Here is a 12,743-nt window from a genome sequence, read left to right as displayed (position 1 = left end):
AAGAAACTTAAGAAGAGTAATCTGACAGTGCCATTGTGTCTGTTCTTATAAAATACAGAAATAGTGCAGAAAATTGTGGATCATGTACTGATCAAACCAGAATAGCTAGTGGTGTGTGCGCTGCAGTTCTCACAGCTTTGGCGTGGCCGGTCCATTAGCTGCTGGAAGGTTGCAGGTGCACCATGAAGGCTGAAGGACATTGGTGCAGGTGCAGGACCTTGTAAGTCGGATCACAGTGAATGGGTGGAGGAGGAGAAGTACTTTCTGACCTGGTTCAAACTCCCATTGGCAAGCATACTGGTCACACCAGGTTTTCTGGGGCTTCTGGGCTTCCTAAAGGTTGTGGTTGTCATCCCTCACTACTGCTCCAGGCAGTCCCGCATCTGAAGGACATGGATAACCCCTAGTGCATCAGAAGCAACAGCAGTCTCCTCCGTTTGAGCAAGTGCAATGCTCCCTGCACTGGACAGCCATAGAAGTTCAAAATGTGAGATGCCTGTTGACGCCTGAGGCACTTCCCTGCAGCAAGAAAACCACTGGTCCCAATCTTTTCCTGCATTGAACACAAACGTCATGAGCATTTGTTTAATGGTGTGATTAAACCTCTCAACCAGGCCGTCAGTTTCAGGCTTGTAAAGGCTTGTCTTGGATCTCCTCAGGCATACCTACACAAGAAAAGAGATGGACAAGGACACTGATCAGCTTTGGGGTGATATAAGAGAGCAAAGAAGGAATGCTTCAGGAAAACGAGTATGTACTGGTACCCTGAACTACTTTTCTCCAATAGCCACATTATACATCATAATGCATCTAAATGGGATGGTGATTATAGACATGGACTACCGAGGAGGATAGAATAGGATAGGATAGGATATTGTCCTCAAGACAAATTTCTTTTCACAGTCAGGTGCAGCAAATACATGTACAGATAAGACAATATAAGACAACATTCCATACATGCACAGACCACAGAAATACAAACAAGTTACAAAGATACAGACATTTCGAAAATTTCAGACTCATGGAGAGCACTGTTTTTTGGCACTCAGGACATGCACTCTGTCATATATTTGCACATTGGTGTACATGGAAGGCCAATGAGCACTGAGCACCTAATCTTAGGTAGGTTTTATGCTGCCCAAGGTGTCCTGCCCATGTGATAGCATGTGCAAAATGGAGTACTAGTACTGGTCTGCAGCTACATTTTTTGCACCACCAAACCTTTGTTGTTTGACTCTTACCTCAATTTGTGGGAAAGAGGTTGTAATTAGTTAGAATTTGGTTGTAATTGCTGAACCCCCTGACTATTACATCTGGTTTTCCCCAACTAATTCCTTGTCATACAAATAATAGAAGGGTGTGACTCTTGGAGGGTAACAATGTCATGTGGCACATCACATTTAACACTCAACCCAGAAATCTTATCAACAGGCAAATCATCAACAGGTACATCAACATAGTCAAGGGAACCTGCATCTTTCTCAAGGCACCATTACTGACATAACTTTTCGAGCCCCTTGGTGCCACCCTCGCAAAGACTATTGCAGAAGCCAGGCAGAGGTTGTAAACCAGACTCTGCTTTGGCTTGGGAGTGGGTCATCACAAAAAAAGAAACAGCAGATTCAGGCACTAGCTTGGCAGGAATTTGGCTTTTGCCCTTCCCCAGCAGTTCATGTAGCATAGGCAAATCTCTCCCCAAAAGCATCTACACTGATAGGTTCTGCAATACCCCCACTTTCAACAGCCACATCTGGTCATCCAACTCAATAGTAAGCTCTGCCTAAGGCTCACATACAATTTCCATGGACAGACTGAACCACTGTCTGGTGGCTGTAGTCAACGCCACAAGTAGAAGCATGACTCTTAATGACATGGAGCGACCAGAATCAAGGAGAGCAATTGGTTTACCATTAACTCTAACAAATATCAGTGTGGACTCCCCCTCCCTATCATTTGCCGGTTTCCATGACAATCATCACAGTAACTACAGTCTCCTTCTCGAGGCATATAATAAACCTGACAGTTTTGACTTCTTGAGTGAACACACTGAACCCTTGTGACCTGGCCTCTGGTAGTGGTAAAAGCCCCTGGAACCTGATAAAGTTGCTGACTGCCCCTTGCCCTCTTTCCTTCACATTTCGTCTTATTTCCTTGTAGCTAGATAAGTAGAATAACAAATATGTAGTCTGACAGTACTCTTGTGTCTGTCCTTCTTACAACATACAGCAATATTGTGGAAAAACTGTGGATTATGTACTGGTCGAACCAGAATAGGCATTGGGGTACATGCACTCACTACAATGACAGAGGGAGAAGGCAGGGCAATGTTCGTGTGTGGATGCATGGATGCGAGAGTGTGTAAGGAGTGTGTTTACTAAGTGCTGCCCATGGCCAGTGATAGCTTATCCGTCACAGTGACTTAGAGCATGGTGAAATAGCAGAAGGGGCAGTAGAGGAGGCATTATGATGCTTTTATATAGGAGGAGCAGTAGGTGGGGTGCAACAGAGAGTGCCTTTAATTTCCGGGAGGTGGAGAGCTTCTGCTGGCAGCATTTATGGATTGTGATTGTATGTTCAAAGCTGAGTTTATTGTTAGTATTTGAAGCTCTCCACCATCTCAGCTGCCCTGCCATTGAAGAGCAGTTAAGTGCCCATCAATTTGTCTTGGGAATGTTCAGGTGCAGATAGTTGGAGTGCTGAAAGGCTGTCACATAGTAGTTGTTCTTCAAGAGTGTGAGTATGGCCATGTCATGGTGTCAGAGGAGGAGCTGAGACAGTAATTTGTGTATGTGGTATACAGTAAAGGCTCAGGGCACATCAATGTACATGATGGAGGGTGATGTTTTAGTGCCTACCCTTGACTTGAGGTCTATCAGTGAGAAAACCGTCAGTGAGAAAACTGTGCACCCAATGGATCAGTAGAGTTTCCTGATCATCTGGTGACAGTGGATGGTACTAATGGCGGAGTGGATGTCAGTGAAGAGAATTCTGGCATAGCGGCCTGGGGACTCCAAGTGTTGCAGGAGGGTATGGAGGAGACAAGCTGTACAGCATCCTCCATCTCTGGCTTTTTCTAGGCGCTTGGTGATTGGAGTGAGTGCTACTTGCTGGTAGTGATTGGCTCAGAGGGGTGGGGATTCTTGACTACTGGTATGATGGTGGATGTTTCTCAGAGAACGGTTAGCAGTCCTGAGTGATTCACAGAAGATGGAGTAGAAGACCAGGGAGAGCTCTAAAGCAGAGGTCTTGCATGCCATTCGGCCCTGGGGACTTGCCAGGTTTACACCTGCTCAGCTGCAGGCGGACATTCTCCTCTGTGAAGGGGGCAAGATGTGATGGCCCCGGGACGGGTAGGGACCTTAGGAGACTGTCACAGTCATCAGAGAAGCTGCGAGTGTCACACTGTGCATAAAAGTCCTTCAGAGTCACCTTTTTTCAGAAGGTGACTCTTGCCAAAGATCTGAACAACTTTCTTTTGCCAAAGATCAAAGAAGGCAAGAGTCACCTTCTGTCACCTTCTGAAAAGCCTGTTTGGTATAAGATTACTCCTTCCTTCCTTCCTTACTTCCTTCCTTCCTTCCTTCCTTTGCTGCCATCCTTATATCATCATTTCAAAAAAGAGATGCTTTGAGTATCCAAGCCTTGCTACAGTTCATGACAGTTCACAATACAACTATTCATATGCACTGTTCTTCCGCTTGTGCGACCTGGATCAATTATTCATTGAAAGTGTTTCATTTACTTTTAACCTTTGCTTTAGTGTGGAGTTCAAGATAGGTGGGATTTACACTTTTGGTATCTAATTGGTTCTTTTGCTAGACAAACTCAATCAATTTGAGAGAAATAATTGAATCAATTTCAGATAGTCGTTTGACACGGGGCTGGCCTACTGTACTAGCTCTATACAGCAGCACACCGGCAATACGCCAGTGTCTATCTGTCATATACACTAGTGACTAGCCCTCTCCCCCCCAGCCGTCCCAGCGATCGTCTAAATGTCAGTGTTTTCCGTGCTCCTAATGTGTTCCTAAAATAGCACCTCCATTGCTGAGCCTCCGTGAAAAGGCGCGCTCCAGAAAAGGCATAGTGGGTCTGACTCACAGCAGAGGCAGCAGAAACACCATGCCATCCCAAAGCCAATTAAACATGCATGGGGGCGGATGTGACCTCAAAAAAAGCCAGTGGATGGCTGGCCACTCTCCCCCCCCACTCTCTCTCTTTCTCTCTCTCCTTCGCTCTCTCTCTCTCTCTTTCTCTCTCTCTCTCTCTCTCTCTCTCCCCCTCTCTCAGACCTTTCTTTTTCCCTTTTTGCCAATTAGAGTGAATTATTCAGGGTGGCCTGTGTGTACCTGTTAAGTGTTTTTCTTCCAATGAGCACTCTTACGGAAAATTGAGGTGAGGAGAGGATGAGCAAGAGTGCATATGTTGTAGCACACAGGCTGGGCAGTGCAAGCAGATGAGTTGGCATAGGCATGGTCATGCATACACACACACACAGACACACACACACACACACACACACGCACACACACACCCAGACATGTACACACACACACACACACACAAACACACTCGCACACACACACACATAAACAGACACACAAAGACACACACAGACTATGGATGCACGCACACACACACACACACACACACACACAGGTCAGTGGAGGGCCCCCTGTGCATTTCAATGTGTTTCCAGAGGTCAGGGCAAGGCTAGCCATTCAGAAGCTAATATAATGTGGCTTAGAGGAAGACTAATTAACTTTCTCTAACAGCCAGCGTGTGCATGCTTCTAATCAACCAAGGGATGGCCATAGAATGATGGATGGAATTCCTAAGCAATCCAATTAAAATTGTGAAATTTAATACAATAAATTCCAGTGACAGCGCGAGAATTCTAGAATGCGAGGTCATGTGTTCCATTCCATTCCACCTGAACCTAAAGCAGATTCCAGAATGGCAGGGGAATGCCTCTGGAGGCAGATAGTGCTTGGCCATGCAGAAGAAGGAAATGGGATGGAAATCTTGAAAATGTCATACTGTATATGGATAGGCTGATTTTCAGCATTTAATCAAATTCAAAACTCCGCTTTAAATGTCATAGTTGCCTTAATTAACTGGGACCACAATGTAATATCAATTCCACAACTGGGACTGCTTGTTTCCGTGCCATTCATTCGCATTCATTGCTAATACTGTGGGTTCTAGCGGCATGCCAGGTTCCATCTATCAGCAAGTATTTAAGTGCAGAGTTGCTGGTATAGTCTGAATGGTGGAGCTCGCCCTGAGCCTGGAGGAGCTGCTGGGACAAGAGACCACACAGCTCAGCTATAAAACAAATAAACATCTGCCAGACATGTATCCTTTCTCTTTGTTCCCGATAAACAGAGTGAAAATGTATTATCTAACAATGATAACCGAGTGGAAATTTTAGATGAAACAACTTCCAAGTGCTCTTGAATGTATCTTCTGCTCTATGACATCCTGGTTTGGGTGATTTGAATTTTCATAGTCTGAGGAACGTGATAGAACATTTCTGCCATAGTTCAGTTCTTCAACAACTCAGAAGTCATTTATTCTATGGGTGGCTTTCCTGGATGGATTCAGTATTGTGCAACTCTTGTACCATTTAGATTTGAGTAGTCGCTGCACAGAAGTTGCTACATTTAGATCCCCGTAGCTTACTACCATCATTAATAAAACATATAATGCAAACAGATTGATTCCCTTTACTTTCTACTGCTGCTCATCCTCGCAGTCCTCTGCCTTTGGTCTGTGAGCTGAGTATAAGGGACATGTCTCCATGTAAGACACACTGAATGCCTTCCCTTGAAGGAGGGAAACAGAGGGAGCGGGAAGATAACACAGCCAGGCAGCACTAACCGATCAGAGCACTCCAGCAGAGATATGACCCACATAGACCAACGCTCGTTTAATCAGCCTGCTACTGGCAGCATGGCAGAGAAAGAGAGAGAGAGGGAGAGAGGGAGGGACAGTGGGAGGGTGAGAGTTAGGAGGCTCCAGTTAGTTTAAAAAAAAAAAAGAAGCTAAAAAGCATTTTTAAAAATGGTATTTCTTTCCACGCTTCTTTTGATTCCCTTCCTCACGGCGTCACTCCTTTTTTTCTGCCTCCTTTATATTGGTCTCCCTACCTTTTTTCATTATTTTCCAACTCCCCTCACTCCATTATTTTCTTTTCTTTACTTAAAGTGAATCTATGATCAAAGCGGATAAAGAGACTGTGAAAGTTCTCAATAACACCCAGACACTAAATTGAGTTTATCCCCAACTGAGTGAAGAAAAACGTTTGTGGCAGTATTGTCACAAATCAAAGGGCACATGGCAATTTCATGAGGCCAAAGCCACATTCTTTCTTTTCTTTTTCTTACAGTATTTACTTTTGGACAAGAAAAAAGCGCTACTACACATACTGCAAGTTCACTTCCTTTTTTTCTGTTTTTTCTTCTAAATAATATTCCAAATCAGTAGATTATATATCTAAAATGTATGATTTTTAGACTGGATTATGAAAATGGTTCCAAGTGAATGGAAAAAAACATCTCACCCTCAGTGGTAACTATGTTTCCCTACTGATGTCCATGATTTAATTCATGAACTCTGAATGTGGCATGCCAGAGAATGAAAAAGATAAGTTACCTCATGTAGGTAAATTGCTGCCTCTCTATATAACCTACGGTATATATAATAATAATTGCGGCAATTTACTGACATCACATGGGGGCATTTACATCATCTTGTAAAAGTATGAGCTGCATAGAAATTTGGAAAAGGTGGAATTTCACAAAGTATAAATGCATGTAGCAAAACATCATGGTGGAATGCATATGTATACAAATTAAATGGTCAGAAGTGCATATTTGAAATGAAAACACAGCTGTGTAACCCTGTGTTTGTATTTAATTTCAAATGTGATAATTGATGAGTCAAGAGGCGGAAAACCGCAAAGCTATGTCAGTAATTTATTTGTTGGCAAACAACTTTCACTGTTACAACAAATATTAGTTATGAGATCATTCAACTTGGAACCCATACAAAAAGAATAAATAATTATCAATAATATTGTAATAATAATCATCATGATCGTAATAATTTAAAAAAACAAAAAAAAAAAAACTCAGTGCCACTTTTTCTACTCCTGCCTGAAACCAGCTTCCTTCCCTCCAAGCTTGTTTTGCTCTCTTTAAACCAATAAACAGATAAATAAATAATTTCTCTCTTGGGGACATGGAGGGGGCTTGTGGGATACATGTGCAAGCTACACTTCATATACTTATGAAATCTCCCCCTAAATAAGTAAACATTGGCTTTCCACATTGGACAGTGCTGCTGTGTGCAGAGTTTTCACATCTTCAATACACATAATGTGGTGTAATCATGGCATTTCACAGGTGAGACCCACCCTTTTCAAATAGTGGCGATTCCTTTTTTTTTTTTAGTTCTGAGAATGGAATTTCTAACATTGTAATTCTCAGCATTCTGTTCTGTACAATAGAGTCTGAACCAGCAAGGCTAGGTAATGTCAATTGGTAGACTATTTGGCAATAGACAGGGTATGCTGCATATATACTAGCCTTGTGTTACTCCAAATATCTGGTAGCTTTGTATTTTTTTATTTCTTTTTTTGACCCAAGCTCTTCCTTGTGCCTGAAGGAAGGAAATGCTATATTCAAGAACCGATGAGATGAGACCCACTTCCAGGAATGACGAAAACATAATATCTCCATAGTAACCGTCTGTCTGCGAGACATTCGTCCTTGATAACTTTGCCATATATCATTTTCCCTTTAGTTTTAAATCTACACAGTGGTAAAAAATATATAGTAACAATTGATTTTCAAAATATAAGTGACAGTGGTGTTGCTATAAAAGGACCAGAATGAAATGTGTGTAGGGTATATACTGGTATTAATTAAGTGGTGCGTACTGTCTCTGTATTTAAGAAAGAGTGAAATGAGAGATTGTACCTTGCTTGTTCTGTAGTCTACATGTGACCAGTAGAACGGATCATGACATTTCAGAACAGTTCCACAGACAAGAGGTTTGCAACAAAAACAAAAAACCCAAAGAAAACAAAACAAAAAATTACTTGGTCATATGCAACATTTGTATTTGTATTCTGTACAATACATAGAAATTGTTTGTGATTACTTCATAGTCCTTTGATAACTGAAAACTGTTACAGAAGAAAGAAGAAGAAACATAACCCATTCTTTTTTTTTTTTTTTTAATTCAGTCTGTTTAATATGATCTTCCTTCTTTGTTTTCAGTGAAATACACAGTAGCCGCAGTCACTACAACTTGCAGGAATGTTACACCAGCCCAGACACAAGTCCAGTTTAGCAGATACGAACAGGAAGAAATTCAGAACATCAGCGTGATATGGTTATAGTTCGGTTGCCCAGTAAAACTGTTTTTTGGGATGATCGGTTGTGAGGGGGCATATTATCATACATACTCCACTTGATTGGCAGGTAGTGGGGCGGGGCCTTGTCGGGGCCAGTTCATGTCGAGAACTCCAGGGTTTAACGTCCTGTGGTACCCTTTTGGAGAGGAAGAAACATCATCCTTGTGAATGTCTTTAACAGTGAGACAGACAGACAGACAGACAGACAGACAGACAGACATATAGACAGACAGACAGACAGAGCTCCTTTAACCAGGGCTGAGGGCCAGGCCTCTGTAGTGGTAGTAGTGGAGACTATATGCTATGATCTGCTAGAGGTCCATATTGGGGAACTTGTGGGGCTACGGTCAATCCAAGAATCCAGATTAAAGTAACAAGTGGGGTAAAATTACAGAATCCCTCCCCCCTTCCTTCCCTTTTCAGGTGAACAGTTCCGTTCCGGATTGATATTCACATAAAATCTCTCAGAACCGCCCTTTCAGTCTGCACCATTTATGACAATACATCTGATCACCCTGCTTTCATCTGACCAGTGATACCTCATCCATATTGTCATGAACCATAGAGAATATCAAACACAGTACATCAATCCAGGGGCGGGCCAGCTCAGTCTGTCAGTCAACAACACAGAACCATTTTCATTGGAGGGTTGGAAGTGCGAGGGTGGGCCGGGGAGGGATAGAAGTCTCCTGATTGGCTCTATAGACTGGTGACCAGGTGGGAGGGATCTACGGGCGGCTCCTCGGGCGACGAATCGGAATCCTCCTTGTTGGCGGGCACCATGTATCCGTCGCTGCCGCCCCGGCCCATGTGGTAGTAGCTCTGCAGCTCGTGGAGGTGGTTCCTGGAGCCCAGGTTGGGCATGCTCTTATAATAGACGTCGTCCAGCTCCGGGGCGGTGGCGCTCTTGCAGGGCTGCAGCTCCCCGGAGCTGTCCTCCTCGCCGTCCGTCAAGCCGTTCATCTGCCCGTCCGGGAGGTCCGTCAGCACCGGCATGCTGGTGTAGAGCGAGTCTCTGTGGTTGGGCGAGTGCGCGTGCTCGTCGGTGTGCTCGTTGGTCAGCAGGGGGAAGAAGCTCTCGCTGGTCTCCTGGGGGATGCGGCGCGGCCGGGAGAAGCTGTGGGGCGGGGGCGGCGGCGGGGGGTGGCTGTCCGGCGGCGGGGGCCGCGGCGGCAGGAGCGGGGCGTTGGACTCCTCCCGGATGATCTCCAGACCCAGGTTCTCCTCGTGCGGGAAGGCGGTGGGGTTGTCCAGCACCATGGGGCTGTTGTCCTCTTTACTGCTGCCCACGCCGCCGCTGACACCGCTGCTGCTGCTGCTGCTGCTGCCGCCCACCATGCCGCCTGAAAGGAACATAATGGAAATAAGGCTTAGGGCGAGTGGCGTCTAGAGAGATCAATGGTCAGCAAATAATTTCAGTCAATGAACCAACAAATGAAAGAAGTCGTCACCTCCATTGGCCATGCTGCTGTTGACCAGCTTGTTCATCAGGTTGTGGTTGCGCTCGGTGGTGGACCTCTCGTGGTTGTTGAGGTAGGACGGGATGTAGTTGGAGGTCAGCTCCTTCAGGATCTTCTTCTCCAGGGTGGTCTCCTTGTGGTTGCCGTGGGTGCCGTAGCCCCCGCTGCGGTCCAGGATCTGGACGCAGTCGCTCAGGTACTCGCTGCTGGCCATGCTGTAGTTGTTGGCATGGTTACCGTTGAGAGGAAGCGTATCCATGACGCTGGAGTCTCTTGCGTTGTTCAGGATGCCCTCTGAGAAACAAATCATTTTTAAAAAGTCCTAATTATTACTATTCTTAAATAAACCATTTAGGAAAATTGGATTTCTCAGAATGAAGATTTTAATTATTGCTTAATATCATGGAGAGTGTATGTGGATAGAGGATTAAAAAGTAGTTATGATAATTTCCTTGGAAGGAAAAATGCTTCAAGCATCAATAACTTATTTCAAGGGAAACCTCAGAAAAAAAACCTTTCTTTTCTCAATTACTGCCAGCGCTACAGCAATACAAAGTTGCCAAATGAGATATCAAGTGAGACTTACTCTTACAAAATGACTGATCGCAAACAAACAGATTGTAGTACTTTTTCAGGGTAAACCTACTGTTCCTAAATTGAACTCAATTGATGACAAAAACATATATATATTTTTTTTTGCAGATTGGAAACTACATTTCAGAGATATGCAGTGATAACAATTTGTTTTTCAAAATAGATATATTGATTTTTAGAAACATTTTCTAGGAATGGATGTTCTAAATCTATGTGACAAACTGACCACTAAAGACAGCTGTATTTCATGGAACAACTAATGATGTGGGGAGGCTCTATGGCATGGCTGAAAAACTATCGTTTGGCTATAGATTGGACAATATTTGGCAGAGCGCTTTGGTGGCAAGAAGCGAGAAAAGAAAGTCAAAGATATTGAGTATTAGTTTAGCCCGTACTTGTGTCTCGGTAAGGTGCTAAGGGACAGCATGGAGGAGAAGAGAGAAAAGAGACACACACACGTGAGTTCACACATCAAGAGAAACAACTTTCACCAACTAGAGAATCAACAATGGCATGATAATTGCAAGCACGATGAAAAATGGTTAACATGGAACTTGTTCTGCTTCTCAAAATCAAAGTCTGCTTTAAGGTCGTGTATATGTTAACTGGCTTTGACTCTTATCAAATGATCATTTATTTAACGCACATGAAACAGCAAAAACATAATTACATTTAAAACATAGTATATAGATATGCAGTACCGCAAGCAGTGCACAAGTCCCAACAGACACATACAAGATAACATTAAACATGGAAAGCACATAAAACGAAACATTCACACAAAATAGTACAAACACTTCATGGCTCCCAGGGGGCTTATAAAAGATATCTCCAAACTGCAACCGATACTGTACACAATAAATCTGCGCGTGAACTTTTTTCCGACTGTTTCCATAAATCATCGACAGAATTTCATCTCAACATTTATGTGCTGTGAGAACTGCCCAGTGGGTGTCCTTTGTGAAAGATTATTGCAGTGTGATTAATTGCCTCACCTGGGAGCCATAATAAGGCTACATCAGACATACAGCCAAAAGTGTATCAGAGCAGCAAACATTTTAGACTCAGAGAAGCATGCAAAATTAATTTAATGTACAGGAAAATAACTTCTAACTAAAAGCTAACTTTTCAAATGCTATATAATATTGTAGGAACATCAGGCACACCTTGGGTGTTGTACATGCCCACGGCTGGGTTGTTATAGACTGCAGAATCCCCCAGGAGAGTGTTATAAGGATTGTTAGTACCATGGGGACGAAGGAGAGCATTAGTTATAAGATGATTAGCCATGGCTCCTGGTACAGGCAGATAGAGAGAGAGAGAGGAAGAGCAACAGCCAAGTTTGAGAGAAAGAGAGAGAGAGAGAGAGAGAGAGAGGAGCGAGCGAGGAAAAAAAAAAGGCAGAGCGAAGGTATAGAGGTTGAGGGAGCGAGAGAGCGTGTAGACGTCGCAGAGTGGAAGTGAGCGAGGAGGAAAAAAAGAGAGAAGAGGGAGGAGGGTGAGAGGGGGGAAAGTGAGTGTGTGGAAGGAAGAGAGAGAGAAGAGGACATGTAAATCAAACGAGCGAACATAGTTTGAGGAAGAAAGCCAAGAAAGTAATTCTTGCAGCCGCAGCGTACAGGCAGAGGGAGGGGGAGAGAGAGAGAGAGAGGGGGAGAGGGAGATGGAGATAGAGAGAAAGTAGAGTAGCTTGGGCTGCACATAGCAGTAGAGTACGCTTGAGCAGAGAAGCATGGCTACAGGATAGTTTATGGACAAAGGGGCCACAAAAAAAGTGTGTTCTCAGAGCATGTTCTTCCCTAGGTGGGAGACAGAGCATGTACACATTAAGACATTGCAGGAAAACATTAGACGAGCGACCGTGACCTCCTGTACCTTCATCCCTATGTCTTACATTGAACTACTACTCCAAAGTGTGTCTTTATGGCACAGTTTAACTCTTGAGCGAGTTCATCTTGGCTGGTCAGACCTTTGTTCTACTTTCACTGCAACTCTGTGGCGATGCTCTACTTTTGACCAGTGGCACGGCAGAGTGGCCTGGCTTTTAGCTGAAAGTAAGCGCCACAACATTGTCAACTTTGAAATATGTCCTCAGTTCATATTAGTCAAGATTCACTACTGTGCCTTTGCCTGAAACAAGCTGAACCTGAACTAGGATGCCGCACCCAAGAGCAGCTCTGCATTCTGTGGCGGGATGCTGAACGATCAGGTCCCATCCTCCAGTCTATAACATACCGTAACTACTGTAATATAAGCTACATACG

General features: G+C 43.9%; 1 protein-coding gene across 1 annotated transcript in view; it reads right to left on the bottom strand.

Moving 5' to 3' along the window:
- Positions 1-6,977: 6,977 nt before the first annotated feature.
- adgrl3.1 (adhesion G protein-coupled receptor L3.1) overlaps positions 6,978-12,743 on the bottom strand; it is an 83,880-nt gene continuing 78,114 nt past the window's right edge. The window contains exons 21-24 of the mRNA XM_071901834.2: positions 11,646-11,774; positions 10,875-10,892; positions 9,877-10,179; positions 6,978-9,699 (exon numbers count right to left, since the gene is read on the bottom strand). Coding sequence (XP_071757935.2) covers positions 9,125-9,699; positions 9,877-10,179; positions 10,875-10,892; positions 11,646-11,774 — 1,025 coding nt within the window. The 3' untranslated portion in view covers positions 6,978-9,124. The remainder of the gene's footprint in view (positions 9,700-9,876; positions 10,180-10,874; positions 10,893-11,645; positions 11,775-12,743) is intronic.

The sequence above is a fragment of the Centroberyx gerrardi genome, chromosome 3 (genome assembly GCF_048128805.1).
Source record: "Centroberyx gerrardi isolate f3 chromosome 3, fCenGer3.hap1.cur.20231027, whole genome shotgun sequence".
NCBI lineage: Eukaryota > Metazoa > Chordata > Actinopteri > Beryciformes > Berycidae > Centroberyx > Centroberyx gerrardi.
This window is presented reverse-complemented; position numbering and strand designations above follow the sequence as displayed.